Here is a 17,783-nt window from a genome sequence, read left to right on the forward strand (position 1 = left end):
GTGTGTGTGCGTGTGTGTGTGTGTGTGTGTGAGATCTATACCTCACATATTGTTATAGTGCAGCAGCTGAAGTTGTGTAGGCACCACTAACAATAGTCATGTGTTAAAGCACACCTGATGAGATAATGGACAACTATGTGTGTGCTATTGAAGGTTTGTGCCCATGTTCATGGTCCTGAAATTATAACACTTTATTTAATTTAATATTTATTTATTTAATGTTTTTAAACTTTATTAAAGTAAATGCTTTAATCAGAGTAAAAACCACACAAACTAAGTTTTCAGGATAGATCCACTGACTTCCCTTCTTTGAACCCCGTTGTGCAGGACGTAAAATTCCTGCAGCAGAAGAACCTGACACCAAAACTCGCATTGAGTTGCAAACAATTTCGCTTTTAGAATTAGGTTGCTGCGTAATTTATACATTTTTATCAAATCTGCATCTGACAATCCAAATGAACTGACACGAGTGGATTAATCAGTTTGCGCTTAATTTAAGTATTCTCCTCCTTACACTAGTTAGTATTTTGTCAGGATGGAGATGTTTAGTAAATAGTACAAAAAAACCCCAACCAAAGATAATATAGATATTTTCTTTTGCATGTCCTGTTGCAATCTCCTAACCCCAATTTTGAAAGACAAAATCTAATTCTGTGTGATCTACAGATCAATGAATGGAATGGTTTTTATATTTGCTGTGACACTCAGTAGTGTGCAACATCTACAAAAGAGACAGACCAAAGCTATTGTAAACTATTGTGGACTAGGATGGTTGCCCAAAAGGCTGTCTGTTTACGGCGTTGCCTAATGGCTTCTGAGACACAGAGGGTCCAGAGAGTGTTTTTTTGCGCCAATTTATTTACCGCGGCTGCAGCACACAAACCGCCAGCTGCACATGCAACACACCACAATACCAAACAATCCCGCTTCCCCGTGTGAGTCCCCACGGCACCACCGACCACGCTTCACCACAGCTTCTATTCTCAATCCTTGTGTCTCTGCAGATATTTGATGGTCCCAGTATTCATTACTACCCTATTGGGACATTCTGTGGTTTGAATCTGCCCCCTCCTGTAAGAAGTTTGGGAAGCACTGTCACTGTGCAGTTCAAGTCAGATGCAGTGTTGGGAGGAAAAGGTTTCCTTTTGGAATGGACTGCTATTCAGAACTCTGGACCACCACCCACTATCACACCAGGTGAGAAGCAGTAGTTTCTCAGCAGCCCTGTTACATAAACCCATGCATGACCCATATGCAGACTTATAGCTGGGAGGAAACAAAAACCTAACCTTTGCTGTGGCTGATGTAGAATATCTGAGAATACTGCAGGGAAACACACAAGACAAACAAATTCAATAGAGAGAATGTCAATGGCATTTTTTTAGTTATTTATTTATTTGTGCTTAATTATTTGTGCTTATTTATTGAACTTAAAGGCAATGTAATGACTTGTCTGTGAAGGTTCTCAGTCATCCAGGTCATCCTAGTCTAAGGAGCTTGGAAAGAAAAGCATCTGGATTTAAGTTGTTTGAAGATCCGAGAAGCTTCTTCTAGGGTCATATGGTGGAGAGTGCCAGATTTAAGCCCTGTGGGAGTGTCCCCTCAAGAGGGACAATGGACCCCCTAATGATCCTCTACCTAATCACACCAGCCAAGGTGTGAAGATAGGTGTAGGGCACAATCAGCCAAGGTTTCAGGTGAGCTCATTGTGAAACCTCACCCCACCCTATCATGTGATTTCCTGAGGTGAAATGGCCCAGGGTGTGAGTGGGCATTAAGGCGTCTGGAAGGGATCTCAAAACTAGACTATAGATCCCTTCCCAGATGCTTTAATGTTATTTTCGACAAGTTTGCTTTTTTCCTGTGGGACACTCCCACAGGGCTTAAATCTGGGACTCTCCACCATTTGACCCTAGAACTGAAGAAGCTTCTCAGATGAGAGGTGAAACATCTTCAAGCAACTTAAAGAAGTCCAGATGCTTTTATTTCCAAATGTGGTGACTTCAGTATTGGGTAAGATGTTCACATTTCTGTGTACATGTAAGGACCTGGACTGCTGCTATCAGACTCTTAGTCAGTTGAGGAAATGTATTTTCTTTAGTGATAGAAAGCAGTCCTGGTGACCTTATTAATATGATTTTCAAAACTGAAGTCACTGTCCAAAATCATACCCAGGTCTCTGACTTACTGTGTTTCCGAAATGTTAAATACAGCCTTCATCTTGTTGTTTTTCTGTATGTGTGCCAGGTGCATGCGGTGGAATGCTAATGACAGGAGAGACTCCTGGCTTCCTCTATTCTCCTGGCTGGCCAGAAAACTACCCTCCGAATCAGGAGTGTACCTGGTTGATACGTTCTCCAGACTCAACTGTAGAGCTTACTATCTTGTCTTTAGACATAGAGGACAGTCATACCTGCTACTTTGATAGCGTTGTTGTCAGAGATGGTAAGTAATTAAAGCCAACATTAAGGAATAATAGTGCTGATGGATTTTTAAGGTCATTCAATTTCAACTGATGAAATGACCATTTGTGTTTTCCCTGCTTTTAAAGATATTAAAAACAGTTTTCTTTGAAATTCAATGTGACATTCCCCCACCCCAAACATGACATAATCTAACACCATCAAGTTGACTCTTATAGAAAGATTTGGTGTCTGATAGTAACATATCCAAAACTTGTGATGGCACCTGCCCTTCTTTCCCAAAATGAATTGTTGAAAAACTCATGTTCTTGTTTAGAGGCAGACCACAGCCTCAGACTTAATATTCTAGTAAGAGCAAAACTGACATGTTTTGTTTTGAGCTTAAATTCCACAACGTGTCTTATGCTTTAGGCTAAATTATGTGTAAATGACTTAAAGTGTTTAAAAACAAAAAATATTAGAGCACAAAAATGCATTTATGAAAATTTCAGCAAGTGATGCTTTACTGTTGTTATGTTATATTATGATACATATTATTCATTTTGTTTCATTTGTGGCAAATGACAGCATCTAATAACATACTGTGCAGCATTGTTATAGATCTCTTGATAATTCTCCCATCATTATTTACGTGTGGATTCTATATATCAAAACAACAGCTTTCTAATTTAGAAGTCTTTGCCTTGAGGAATGATCATTGTGAAATGTATGATGTCGTTGCAACATCCAACTTGAGATGCTTGTTTCATGAAGTGCTAGAGCTTCTCTGGACATGTCATTGATTGCTGAAGTGAAGATGGCTCGTGGATTACCTTGATTGTGCAGTTTAGTGCAACTATAAACATGATTGGCACAGAAATATTTTTATTTTCTGCGTGATGTCATACATGCCTGTATGTACTGTACAAATCTTGTGATTTGAAATCTGCATTTCACTTAAAAAACATAAATTATTTGCATGGCAGTGCTTTCTTTTATATAAAGTAGTAAAAATTATTTTCTGCAGATGCTTATTTAAACCAGATAACATGAAAGACCCTAAAGTCAGTGCCCTGGACTTGTAGAGAGCATTTATATGTCCACCTGACTGTTGTTGGTTTGTTTGGCCTTCTGGACAGCTTAGAATGTCCTTTGTTTTGGTTACTCCCAGGCGCAACCAGTCAGTCCCCTGTGCTGGCCAGTGTATGTGGTCGGGATCATCCAGGATCTCTTCACTCAACAGGAGACTCCATGTACATCCATTTCTCCTCAGACGGCAGCATCAGTGGCCAAGGCTTTAATGCCTCCTACTCAAAAGGTGATACATTAGCAGTTAATTACTAAACTACACGACATATAACCATAAGATCAAAACAAAACACCAAGATGCTGAAATACTACACGCTTCAGTCTTAAAAAGACATAAAAGCAAATTGGGTGGTAGTCCTTTTTGTCCACAGTTCTCAGCTATGACAGAAGAAAGAGGTCATTTACTTTCAACATAAAGTAAGTTGTAACAAGCTTTCAGTGTGCGAACCTACCATAACTGCTTGAAGCATTCTCTCCTGTATGTCCATGTGAACCCATTAAAACAGATGGGCTCCCATTTGTTTTTGGTCACACTTTTAGGTCAAACTACTGTAACTGTAACCATTGAGTCTTTTCTATACATGTTTTTGATGGACCCCCCAAAGTTCATATAAGACATAAAAATGAGAAACAAATCCACACTTGTTGAACATAAGACAGTCCAAGAAGTCAAATTATAATTATACTATATAATAATTATTGCTACCTCCCTTAACTTGAGAATTGCTTTTGGTAATCCAGATTTAACATCCATGTAATGTTCGGTGATACGTTGTGGTGTTGTGGGCAGAAACACTTCCTTTCAGGTCATTTTTCATGATCAATATATTAACTGCCAGACACAAACTGCCACTACTCTACAACAGTAGTTATACTAGTAAGAGGAATTATATGTGATACTTTTTCTTTTCGCAGGTTGTGGTGGACTCCTGCATGTTGACAGAGGTGTAATGAGCACTCCCAATTACCCACAGAATTACCGGCCAGGTTTGGATTGCAGCTGGCACGTGATGGTGACACCTGGCTTTAGAATTTCTGTCACCTTCCAAACCCCCTTTCAGATCCAAGGCTTTGGAACTGGATGCAGTACAGGGGATTACCTGGAGGTAAACATACGGATAGCAAAAGCTGCAAAAATAAAAATGTGAAAAAAAAAATCCACATTGCTACAAGTGAGAAAATAGATTTTTGACCCTGTGGATGCACATAGACTGAAGTGATTACTGGCAATTAACAGCTGTTTTAAGCTGTTAAAGAATGAACATTTACTGGTGCTAGAAATCAATGACTGTGTTGTCCAGCTTGATCCAGTTTGATCCAGTCTCAGTCCAGTCTGGACAGTGTGCAGGGAATAGTTTGATCAAATGTGCTGTCCACTTAAGTCCAGTGTTGGGAAGGTTACTTTTAAAATGTATTCCATTACAGATTACATGCCCCAAAATGTATTCTGTAACGTATTCCGTTACGCGACGAAAGGAAAGTATTCTGAATACTTTGGATTACTTAATATATTATCATGCTTTTTACAAAAACGTGAATGTACTATTGCTGTGTGATTTATTACTATTACTGAAGGTCCGCGACTCCGAACTGTAGTAAAGGGACCTCTGACTAATACGGCGGGGTCCCTGTCGGCTCGTAGCCGAAAAATAGCTTTACTTTGTTGTGTGGGTCAACTTTTCTTGCGAGAGACAGAGAGAGGCGTTGAAAGGCTGCTCCAACGGAACTTATTGTTTTCGGAGGAAAACACGAACACGGTGTACAGTCGAGTCTTAATAGCTTACTTACAACTGGGCTCGTCAGGCTCTCTTCTTGGCTGCAGTGGTTATTATTATATTTACATGCTTCCAGCTCCAGTTTTTCCTCGATGACAGCTCGTACCTTTCCACTCCCCTTTTTCTCCCTCCTCGCGCTCACAGACCCATAACGTGTATGGCAGTCCATTCTCCCTGCAGCACGGACTACACTGCCCATGAAATTCATAAAATTCCATAAAATCCATAAAATCCATAAAATTCTTTAGAGCTATGCTTGTAGCATTCTGCCTGTTAGCTTAGCACAACAACAACAACAACGAAAAGGTGCTCTCTCACCCAGGAAACACACAGTCGCAGAGAGAGAGCGTCGCCATGTAACCATGGCAACCATAACGCTGCCGCCTGGAACAACAGAACATAGCTGTCAAACAAAACCGAAACAGTCCTGACCCGCGACAATATGAAACAGGAAAGTACCGCAGTGTAATCCATTTATTTCAACAAAGTAACTGTATTCTGAATACCACCTTTTTAAACGGTAACTGTAACGGAATACAGTTACTCATAGTTTGTATTTTAAATACGTAACGGCGGTACATGTATTCCGTTACTCCCCAACACTGCTTAAGTCCCACCATGATGATGTAAAGTGAAACAAGCAACAGGCCTAGCTATATTTGACAAGTTTGCTTTTTTCAGAAAACAATGGTAAATGGTAAATGGCCTGTATTTATATAGCACTTTACTTAGTCCCTAAGGACCCCAAAGCGCTTTACATATCCAGTCATCCACACATTCACACACATTCACACACACATTCACACACTGGTGATGGCAGCTACATTGTAGCCACAGCCACCCTGGGGCGCACTGACAGAGGCGAGGCTGCCGGACACTGGCGCCATCGGCCCCTCTGACCACCACCAGTAGGCAACGGGTGAAGTGTCTTGCCCAAGGACACAACGACCGAGACTGTCCAAGCCGGGGCTCGAACCAGCAACCTTCCGATTACAAGGCGAACTCGCAACTCTTGAGTCACGATGGCCCCAACAAACAATTCTAACAATGCAATGTGAAAAAATGTGAAACAAAAGCATACAAGAAACAAATGTAAATTGAAGTAAATTATTAAAGTGAGCATCTCAACACGTTCTTAGAGTCGCATAAAACCCCAAGAAAGTTGAAGGAAAATTTTATTTGTTGGAAAATTTTCCCACTTAGTTAATATTTGATGAAGCATGTTTTTGAACATCAGACAAGTAAGCATATGTAACGTCACATTATCAAAGTTACCCGATTGGGCAAAACGTCATATGTCATCAGATGGTGGCTATGTTCCAAGGTATTGATGTTACTACTTCTCTAATGTACTAACAGATAAATCATGTTAAGAGGAAATTTATATCCTTCCAAACTATTCTCAGTTTGGATTGCTGTGCACTGTCGAATTGGACCACCTGGATACGACAGTAACTTTTTTATTAATGCGTTTGATTAATAAAAAAGTTTTCAGAAGAAACTGTGATACATTGTGGTGTTTTTTAAAAACTGTGGTTATGTTTAAGTTTATTTTATAAACCTTACAGTGACAACAACAACAGTAGATGGGAGTACTAAGGTTCCTGAAAGTCTTTTTTTCTTGTTTCAGAGCCCTGGTTGGACTTCCTGAAGTCACTGATCTTTTGATAAATTATTTCTATCATTATTCACAGTTATCTTTCCCTTTCTCCACAGCTCAGGAATGGTCCAGATGGCTCTTCTCCATTACTTGGAGGACGACTGTGTGGTTCAAGCCCTCCATCTGTTCTCCAGACAACTGACAACCACCTCTTTATTCACTTTGTGTCCGATGCCAGTAATGAGGCCTCCGGCTTTAAGCTGGTATTCGAAGCCCACAGTCAAGGTAGAATCTTCACTTCATCACTATCACAGGAAATGTTTCAGTGCACAAAAGCGATCATTTCTAGATGTTTAGTCACGGTTGACAAGTTTTGAAACTGGAGGAAACATGGACTTGATGCCAACAGAACTCTAATTTAGGAACAATGTTTTCACTTTTATGCTTACGAGAGGCAAAGGGAACTAAGTTGGCTTAAAGGGGGCGGGTGTAAAGTAGCTTGTTCGGAAAGAAGATGAATTGAGGAGCTGCATTAATGCCCAGCATAAGACAAAGGTTATTTTGTAACTTTAAGTCATGCAAAGCTGCTGTAGTAAAGCCCAGGAGAAACTTTGGAGTTGGATATAAAATAATAGGTCCCTCTTTTTCAATTTTCAGCCTGTTTCCAAAAATGTTTGCTGTCTAAAATATAAATAAAAACAAAATGTGAAGGTTTAAAGGTCCATATTTAATTAAAAGAAGAATAAATTAAATGTTGAAAACTTTGTTTTTTGGGTGAATTAAAAAAAAAACGTATACTTTTCTTTCTTTGGTTCCATACTGGTCATAATGTCATAAAGTTGTCTGTACTGTATGCAGGCCAGCTTAGCAAATGGACCCTTGTGCTATAGAGCTCTGCTGTTAGAATACAAATAGAATGAGGCTTATCATTGTCTTAGTATATTGCTCCAAAGTTTGCATATATTGTTTGGCATTATATCCATAATTATACCCATAATTTCCTAAATCTGTTTTTGATTTTGATTTGTCAAACCACAGGACATTTTGGCCCTTTACCTCAGACTATCTTGAATAACCTAAACAGAAAAGATGTGTTTCTGGATCTTTGTACATTTTGCATGGTAGAGTTTGCTTTTGCTGACTGTGTCCAAGCTGTGTCCATTGCAAATCTTTAACTTATTTTTGTTTGTTTTGCACAAATTTTCCTGGTATCCAAACTTTTTCTGAAGTAGGTTTAAAAACCCCCACAGAATATTATCTTTTCGAATTTACGTAGATGTTGGAAAACCTGTCACGTCTCTTATCTTGATCCTTCTATTTCTCCACAGGTTGTGGAGGTTTCATCGAGGTGAATGATAATGATCCTCCAGGGTACATTACTTCACCGAACTATCCACAGAATTACCCCCAGAACATTGACTGTATCTGGGTAATTACTGTGCCCAATGGGGAAGCTGTCCAGATTGACTTTGAGGATCAGTTCTACATTGAACCCACATCCAGGTACACCTTTACTTTCTCTTCTCTTGTTGTATTTATAGCTTCTTATTACCACGTAAATATAGTAATTTTTGTCATTTTATTGCGTTTCATCCCAAGATTATTGGTAAATACATTTTAGCCTATCTATGTTTTTACAAAAGAAACTAAACTAAAGAACAAACAAACATTACAATCTTACTAAATTGGTTGGTGGTGTTATTAGTGTTTGAAGAACACAATATGTAAACTCTATCTAGAAAATCTTTCACTTAGACCCAAGTTTCAGGGCTTACAACATGTTTTTGTCCATTTATTCATCAGCTGTATGTACGACTACTTGGAGCTGCGTGATGGCTCAACATCCAACAATAACATCATTTCCCGTCTTTGTGGCAACACCCGACCATCTACTCAACATTCGACAGGTTCCTCCATGTGGCTTAGGTTTCGTACTGACGCCAGCGTCACGCACCAAGGATTCAAAGCAAAATACTCCATAGGTAAAGAATATCATGGTCATGCAGTCTGAAACTCATGACTGTGTCTGTTCTTCCCTCATTAATGTCTAGATTGGAAGTTGTAAACCAGTAAGCTGATGGTCTCATCATAAGACTGGCGTGGCAATTTTTTGATCAACTAGTAATAAAATTGTCTTTATCTAGGTCTGGTTGTAAGGTGCCTTCAGAGGCGGCATTCTTGTGGCATACAGACCGAAAGTTATGGGAAATTGTGCCAGTATCAAAGCATTACTGGACTAGCTGTTTGTTTATGTCTTAAAACACTGTATGCCATTTGAAATCCACATTAAAACATTGATTAAAGAGATGTAACCTTTGAGATTTTGACTATGTAGCAGAGTGGTGATAGAAAACCACAATGACCTATTTCAAAGCTCTGTTCTGATTCTGTAACTCAAATTCCTCACAGCAACATGTGGAGGCACCTACATAGGTCAGAGGGGTGTGATCTACAGCCCAGGCTTCCCAGGCTCCAACTATCCTGATAGCTCCAGTTGTGAGTGGTACCTGGAGGGACCCACAGGACACTACCTCACTCTTAGCTATGGGAATTTCAGCTTGCAGAATACTGATGGATGCTCTGCTGACTATGTGGAGATCAGAGAGTACAACGCCTCAGGTAAAAACATAAGTAATAAAAAAACAACAAGATACATTCTCTACACCATCACAATGTCTATTGTGTTGAAATCTTTTCTGTCCGCAACTTTCTAAAACTGGACTTCCTTCTCAGTTCTTTTTCTTAAGTAAATGTATTTATCTGATTTGACTTTATAACCCAAATTATGAAAACCAAACCCCTATATATATATATATATATATATATATATAAAATTTAAAAACCTCATAAACCCTTGGAAAAAAACATATCAAATGTTTGAACTAAGGTGTTTGTTCCAGTAAATATATATTATTTTACGAAAAGTACTAGCACAGTACTTCAATGGCAGTTTTTCATTTGAGAAACAAATAACTTCTGTTGTAAAAGCTCAGGGCCGTTGCAAACACTAAAAGTATTTTGTTATCTGCTGACTTTGAGAAAGTGATTCTTGCACTTCATACAGGCTTGATTAATAGTCTTTATTTTGGAATCAGTCAGGCTCTGCTCTTTCATCTTCAGCTTGTTCAGAAGGCCGAGGCCTGACTTTTGACAGGCCCCAGTCTTGGCTCGTTTACACTGGGTTCCTGTACGTTATAGTATAGTTATAATTGATTATAAGACTTTAGAGTTTGTTTTTAAGTCTCTAAATGGATTAGCTCTTTCATACCACTCTGATCTTTTAACTAAAAATACTCCAAATAGAACTCTTAGGTCAGCTGATAAGTTGCTTCTGACTGAAACACAGAGTAGACTGGGCCTTTGCGATTGCTGCACCTAAACTTATATACAGTCTGCCTCTTCAAATTAGGACCTACGCAATTAGACTGACGCAACGCAACAACATTTTGACCCCCCCCTCTAGCTTTAAATTGTGACAGAGTTTTGTTTTGTTCTTTTTATGTGTGTTTGTTTTACTTTGAGCCTGCTTCTGCTGTTAAAAGGGAGTTTTTCCTTCCCACTGTCGCCAGAGTGCTTGCTCACAGTTTTCTCTGGGCCCATGCTGACTTAAAATGCACTGAGGAAAAGTGTAAAACTGTTCTAGGATTATGCAAATTAAAGTTTGATGGGTTTTTGGGAAACATGGACTACGGATCCTCTGGACAAAAAGAAGGGCCACCTGGCTTATTATCAGTGCTCAGTTCAAACCCCACATTTCTGCTAGTAAAGGGATACAGTAGTACCTATGGAATTGGCAGATTGTACATCTGGAAATGTGCCATCTATGCTAAAAGGTATATAATAGGAAAAAGTAGAATGGTATAGGCTCCCATCCAAATGATGCTTTTTTCAGTGAAGGCCTTGCAGATTTCGGTAAGACAATGCTAACGTGCATAATGCATACTAAATCTGTTACAACTGCTTTGCAGTGTAAGACAGTGAAATGTTATAGCGGTCCTCTTCCAAAAATACAGCAACCTTTTAAAGGGAGAGGGGATCCTACATAATGGTAAACATGGCCCCATCTCAATTCGTTTGAGAAGTTTTGCTCTCAGTTTAAAATTAGCTAATGTTTTTCTTAAATGGTAGATTTTTGTCAGTTAAAATATTTGATGTGTTTTAAATGTTCTATTGTGATTGTTCATAAGATTTGCAAATAATTGCATTCTGTCCCAATAGTCCCAAAAGTTTTGAACTTAGGAAAGTAAATTACACACAACACATGTGTCTGTGTTTCATGTTGAGACAGTGGGGTGATCAAGATATTCCTGCATCCTTTCTAATGTTTGTTTAGGCCGTCTACTGGGCCGACATTGTGGCAATAACCTTCCTGCTCCCATGGAGACGTCTGACAGTTTTGCTTATGTCCGGTTTGTCAGTGACACCAGTGGAAATGCAGCTGGCTTCCGTCTGTTCTTTGAAGCAAGTGTTGAAGGTGGGTACATTTTGAAAAGTACAAGGAATAGTTGCTGGATGATCATTATGGTACGTCATATTTACACATGAAGTAAATCTTTGAGTAATATCACCACGATAGTCATAATTATCATAGAGACCTGTTTTTGTGGGTAACTGTTGTTTCATTAGGTTCAGTTTGTTTCCTTTTCATTTTGAATGACTGCATGGATGAGAACCAAATCGTACAATAAAAAATTGACATATGTATGTTAAAGCATTTGATAGAAAACATTGTCAACATTATTAGAACTTCATACTTTCATATTTGTGTATTTGACAGCTCTTCAGTCAGCAAAAGGTCATAAATAAGCCAGATATAGTCCTGCATATTAACAAACCATTGCACTGTATGTTACAATATTATGGAGAAAACACAAAACATAAAGTTAATAAGCTGTTTATATTCTAATTTTTTTAATGACCTGTAAAAGAAGAATCAATACAAATGTTTTTATCACACAGAGATGCTAAAGTCCAAGCTTTAGATCCTGTTCATCAATATGTAAGATCTGACAGTTCTTTTCTTACATTTCTGTTTCTGTTCTCATGTAATAAAGTTCAGTGTATTATATAATAATATACTGATGATAATAATCACTGCAATGTTTAATTTATCTTATTTGTAAAGTGTCAGTCATTTAAGAAAACAGCATTTTTTCATAATAAACCAAATAACAAAGTGATTCACATGAAGATGGAGATAAAACACCTTGACCTACAAACAGTGACATAAAGGGAACCTGGAAATTGTGACTTCGAACAAATGCAAAAAGAAAAACTGGATAACAGGAGATACAGGCTGGTTGATTATCTGCCTCATTACAGTGCCTTTTGATTTTGTTTCCAAGCAACAAAAGGAGACAAAAAAAATTAAGCCACTCTTCATTCTAGCGACCTCAAACTGAAAGCCAGTCTAACTCAGTGGCAATGATGGGTTGTGGAGATATCTGATGAACAGACAGATCGGGTTAAATGCTTAATTTAGTTTTTGGTTTACAGAAATACATGAAATTAATTTACAACATTATTTGTTATGCTGAATCTCTCTCTTTTCTTTTCCCACAGGATGTGGAGGTGAACTGAATGCTCCCTCAGGAACTATCTCCTCTCCCAATTACCCCAACTTGTATCCCCACAGCCGAGTGTGTCGCTGGGAGCTGGTAGTGTCACCAGACCGCAGGGTTACCCTCACCATCAGTGACCTGAGACTGGAAGGTTCTGATACATACTGCGTATTTGACTATGTCGATGTGAGTCCCTTTCTGCCAGTAGTCGTCATCCCTTTCACTTGACTCGAACCACAAATCAAATTAATTCCCCTTTCATGCTGTGGAATCTCTGATAGCATCTAGAACCCTTGAAAAATGAAATTAAAAAATCAAAATTTGCACAAAAGTTTATCTGTGTAATTTTTTTTGTGAAATTGAAAATACTGAAATATAGTTTATTACCTTTTTGATGAGCATGCAAGAAAAATTGCATATCAAGCATAAATCTATGTCCTCCAGGTAATGAACGGATTGGCAGTCGATGCCCCTCACCTACAACGGTTCTGTGGTACAGTACCGGCTGGAACTCAGGTGCGGTCCTCTGGCAACACCATGGCTGTTGAGTTCCGCACTGATGCGTCGGTGTCCAGTGGTGGATTCTTGGCTACGTATTCCTCTGATGAACCTGCAGGTTCGATTCTCCTACGTGCAAAACTAAAATATTATCTACAGAAAAATATAATTCACATTGCTTTAATCATAATAGCCATGTATCCATGGCAGTTTCTTAAACACGTTAATGCAGGAAACCACACTTATACATGATTTAGTATTATTAATGCAGGGATGTAAGATATCAGAAACATCATTCTGTTATCAAAAACTATTCTGCTGCAGTTTCATGTTGTATTGTCTAACTCAGAGGTCTTGGTGTAGCAATTTTTAGATCCCCCAATGGCTTGTGCTCTGACCAGTATAAAGTGGTAGGTAGAGAATATGATGACAGGTGTTAACACGTCTTCTTTCAAATGGTCCAATTTAATTTCTATTGGAAGATGGTGCAAAAAATGACTTTCTATTAGCTGATAATGCTACCTGGCAGAGGGTTGTTTTAAAACATTCCTTTACCAAAAGAAGCAATGACTCACTATGAAAAGACATCGCTACACAAAAACTGTATTTTATTTTATTTTAATTTTTTATTATCTGAAAGTCATACAAGATTATTCCTTATTCCTTTTTGTAATTGCTGAAGAGTCCAATTACTCTGTCCAATTGTCTGTCCTGTCTGTACCTTAGTATTAATTACTAATAATTATTAATAGGTATCATTTCCAATCAGTAACAGGTCAGTCAGTTACTCGATATAGTCTCAACCACCTACACTTCATTGTGTTTTAATGAAGTGCTGTTCCGTATTGTGTTCTAACATTTACTCTAATCTGCTATTTTAATCTGTATTTTGCTAGAATGTGGCGGTATCCTGAATAACCCTGATGGTGGCAACTTCACTTCTCCTGGCTACCTGGTGTCCAACTACAGCAACAACATCAACTGTGAGTGGCTGATTCAGAACCCACAGCACATCAACTCCTCTATTGTGGTGTTGATAGAAGACTTGCACCTGGAGGACCATCAAACCTGTGAAGCAGACTATCTCCAGTTCCGCTTAGGTAAGTCCTAAGTAGGATACCAGACCAATATGACGTATAAATTATGTGTGCAATGAAGTCTATAGCTGCATTTTTATTTTAATTACATAAGCTTGGAGGCTTGAGCTCATTACAAGCTACCATAGGGCGTGAAGCAGGGTACACCTCGGACAGGTCACCTGTCTGACATAGGGCTAGCACATAGAGACAGACAATTATTCACACTTAACCCCATTAATTGCATGTCTTCAAACTGTGGGAGGAAGCCAGAGTACACGGAGAAAATCCACGCAAATGTAGGGAGAACATGCAAGCTCCACACAGAAAGGCCAGGTCAGACGGTGGAGTAGAACTCGCTACTTTCTAGCTGCGAGGTGCTAACAGTGCTAACCACCACACCACTGTGCTGCCGTTATTAAAAGAGTCAATTTGGCAAATTGCTATAAGAAATGATCCAAGCCTTAGCAGACAGCTAGTTGGTTGTAACACAAATAGAATTTAGTAAGAGAGCATTTTTATTTACGTATTTTTTAATTAATCATTACTGCCATTTGAAATAGATTAGGCCAGGCAAAATTGCCGGCACCACCTCAAAAGTAAAGTTTTTGTTTCTTTTGTGAATAAATTATGCAGCTGTGAGTTTCCAGGTTTCGTTATGATTTCAAAATAAATCTTTGCATTATGATATTATTATTATTATTATTTTTGTAGCAGATAAAAAAACAACAACTAAAAACTCAATGTATCTGTGTTGTGTGTTCAAGAGTGGAAGAAAAAGTATATGAAATCTAGTCTAGTCCTTTCTAATCTAATGTCTCACCTTTTGCAGGTGACTCAAGTGGAGAGCTGCTGGGCAAATTTTGTGGCCAGACAGCTCTTGTACTTCCTATTGTGGTCTTTACCCCAGAACTCTGGGTCCATTTCCAGACAGACAACTCCAACGGAGACTTGGGTTTCAAGGCTAAGTACTTGTTTTCCGGTACGACTCACACTAATACCTTAGTTACCCTATGCCACTATTTCTTTGAATTCGAGACTAGTATTTAGCTAATGTAGCAATCAAGTAGCAGATGAAGATTGTCCTTTGATGCATCATTCTCTCTTTTTTCTCTTAGAATGTGGAGGCTGGCAGACAGGTGACGGTGGGGTGTTAGCCAGTCCTGGTTACCCTAACCTCTATCCAAGCCCCAGTCGCTGTGCTTGGCTGCTTGAGGCTCCAGAGGGCCACACTATTACAGTAAGTGTGCACAGTGGCTTGCTACATTAAAACAACTATGTGGACTACAGTGTACAATTGAATGCCCCCTATAAGCGAGCACTTTAGCAACAGTGGAAAGAAAAAACTCCCTTTTAACAGGAAGAAACCTCCAGCAGAACCAGGCTCAGGGAGGGGCGTAAGACAGGAGAAAAACATGCAGTGAAAGAGAGCCAGAGATTGATTAATAATCATATTAAATGCAGAGAGGTGTACAAACACATGCTGAGTGAGAAGTGGTGAGAGAAAGAGAAGCGCTCAGTGCATCATGGGAAGTCCCAGCAACCTAAGTCTATTGTAGCAAAACTAAGGGAGGATTCAGACTCAACTGATCCAGCCCTAACTATATGCTTTATCAACAAGCAAAGTTTTAAGTGTAATCTTAAAAGCAGAGAGGGTGTCTGTCTCCCAAATCTACCGGGGTGATACAGTACTTTGAGGTATTTAAGTTAAGATTGTACAAGACGTTAATTTATTGTCCAAGATGAAGTGCTAACTCGGTGCGACACGAGTTTGTGGCTTCACTGCATTGAAAGTGACCTGTCACATTACAGCCATTCCTCTTTGTTTCCCTCTGCACTACAAATTGTTAAAGATGACACTGACTCTCCCTAGCAGAATCCAGTTTCGAAAGAAAACTTGCATTCTAGTGCATGGATCTCTTGCAGTCCTCACCAAGCAGTCACTTGTGTATTACTGATTTCAGCTGATTTCAGTTTCAAGCTAGCCACTTCTGAATAGCACTACTGAAATGTACAGCTGATTTGTTGCTTATTTTAGCTGCCAAGGTAGAGATTACTGTTTTCGTGTGCAGACTGAGGTGTTATGAAGCGCCTTGAGGCGACTTATGTTGTGATTTGGCGCTATATAAATAAAATTGAATTGAATTGAATTGAATTGAATTGAATTGAATTGAATTGTTTAACGATATCTAGGAGCCTCTTATACTTTTCAAATTTCTTGATATCCATTTCTCTTCCATGCTGCAGCTAACCTTCACCTACTTTAACCTGGAGTCCCACAACACATGTGGCTGGGATTCTCTCACCATCTTCAATGGAGGGTCCCCAGGTTCTCCCATTATTGGTCAGTACTGTGGTACCACCTCCCCAGGAACCATCCAGTCAGGATCCAACAAACTGGCTATAGTTTTCCTGGCTGATCACAGTGTGTCCAAAGGAGGATTTTTGGCCTCCTGGTCTTCTGATTCTTCAGGTGGGTCTACACTGCCTAATTAAACATTTTATTCATATTCTTTTTTGCAGTTGCCTATTCCATGTTTACTCCAATTGTATTATCAGGATCTCACATCTGAGTTAAATTCAGTGAAGCTAAACTAAGACATAGTTGAATAAGTAGGATTAAATACAATATGATACAGTATGATGCTGTCACTTTGAACACTGAGTTAGATTATTTTTTTATATTCAACATGTCAGAAGGTCATAACTGTTCAGTATTGGTTTTCAGCCTTGTGTACAAATATTTTCCCGAGTATTCAGTGTATGGTTATTCATAAGCGGAAGAGCTATGGGACGACCTCTGAGTTATTTAATGTCTTACATACACTTTGTGCTCGTGTACTCACATATTTTTTTTACTGCCAGGATGTGGAGGGGTGATCCATGCTGATGCAGGAACAATCAAGTCTCCAAACTATCCCCAGAACTTCCCAGCCAATGTGGAGTGCACCTGGAAAATAATTGCCCATGACGGAAATCACCTTGAGATGAGCTTCAGCAGTGATTTTGAAATTCCAGACAGCGGCGGGACCTGTGAGAGCAGCTATATCAAGGTATAAGCACTTGCACCTTGCAGTAGATTTTTTCCCCCTTTTTTCATTTCAAATATAGCTTTAATTTAGGGCAGGGATAATCAAATTGCTATTGAATCTTTTTCTTCATATTCATATCAAAAATATTTATCTTTGTATTTTTGTTTTGGCAGATTTTTATTCCTTTTAGGTTGAATTCCAGAATTCAACCGAAAAGGGATTTGTGTCTTTCATGTATTAGGCGAATATGTAAACTAGGACACTGTGGTGCCACTGAGTAATGTGTCCTTCATATAGGTAATAATATTAATAAAAATATTATTATTATATGCATTATTATTATTACTTCCATGTCAGACACAAGTCCCTTATGGGTTGTGTCAAGAAGGGCTGCAGCGCTACAGTAAGAGTTTGGAAGGGGGCAGGTTGTGTTTTTGTTTGGTTATTTGTTTGTTTTGTTTTAGTTTTTTTGTTTAAATTATTACTATTACTTAACTGTTCCTTTAGTTTTGTCTCTTATTCTACTATCATCAGTGCAAAAATAATAAGAAAACCTCAATAAACGAAAACTATACAATAAATAATAAAATCTTAATATTTTATTAAATATGCAATACTTTAGCTTGTTTTCATTTGGCCTGTAAAATGGCCTGTATTTGTATAGCGCTTTTCTAGTCCCTAAGGACCCCAAAGCGCTTTACATATCCAGTCATCCACCCATTCACACACACATTCACACACTGGTGATGG

At 38.7% G+C, this 17,783-nt stretch overlaps 1 protein-coding gene across 1 annotated transcript in view; it reads left to right on the forward strand.

The window, feature by feature from the left end:
* The window catches only part of cubn (cubilin (intrinsic factor-cobalamin receptor)), a 76,209-nt gene that overhangs the window by 45,312 nt on the left and 13,114 nt on the right, over positions 1–17,783 (forward strand). Inside the window, exons 37-52 of the mRNA XM_005747480.1 lie at positions 1,005–1,197; positions 2,248–2,445; positions 3,574–3,720; positions 4,407–4,597; positions 6,983–7,151; positions 8,195–8,369; positions 8,670–8,848; positions 9,276–9,485; positions 11,200–11,340; positions 12,429–12,613; positions 12,872–13,043; positions 13,822–14,025; positions 14,834–14,983; positions 15,120–15,241; positions 16,249–16,474; positions 16,867–17,054. Coding sequence (XP_005747537.1) covers positions 1,005–1,197; positions 2,248–2,445; positions 3,574–3,720; positions 4,407–4,597; positions 6,983–7,151; positions 8,195–8,369; positions 8,670–8,848; positions 9,276–9,485; positions 11,200–11,340; positions 12,429–12,613; positions 12,872–13,043; positions 13,822–14,025; positions 14,834–14,983; positions 15,120–15,241; positions 16,249–16,474; positions 16,867–17,054 — 2,850 coding nt within the window. The remainder of the gene's footprint in view (positions 1–1,004; positions 1,198–2,247; positions 2,446–3,573; positions 3,721–4,406; positions 4,598–6,982; positions 7,152–8,194; positions 8,370–8,669; positions 8,849–9,275; positions 9,486–11,199; positions 11,341–12,428; positions 12,614–12,871; positions 13,044–13,821; positions 14,026–14,833; positions 14,984–15,119; positions 15,242–16,248; positions 16,475–16,866; positions 17,055–17,783) is intronic.

This window comes from Pundamilia nyererei, unplaced genomic scaffold, assembly GCF_000239375.1.
Source record: "Pundamilia nyererei isolate P.nyererei 1_Seehausen unplaced genomic scaffold, PunNye1.0 scaffold00198, whole genome shotgun sequence".
Taxonomy (NCBI): Eukaryota; Metazoa; Chordata; class Actinopteri; order Cichliformes; family Cichlidae; genus Pundamilia; species Pundamilia nyererei.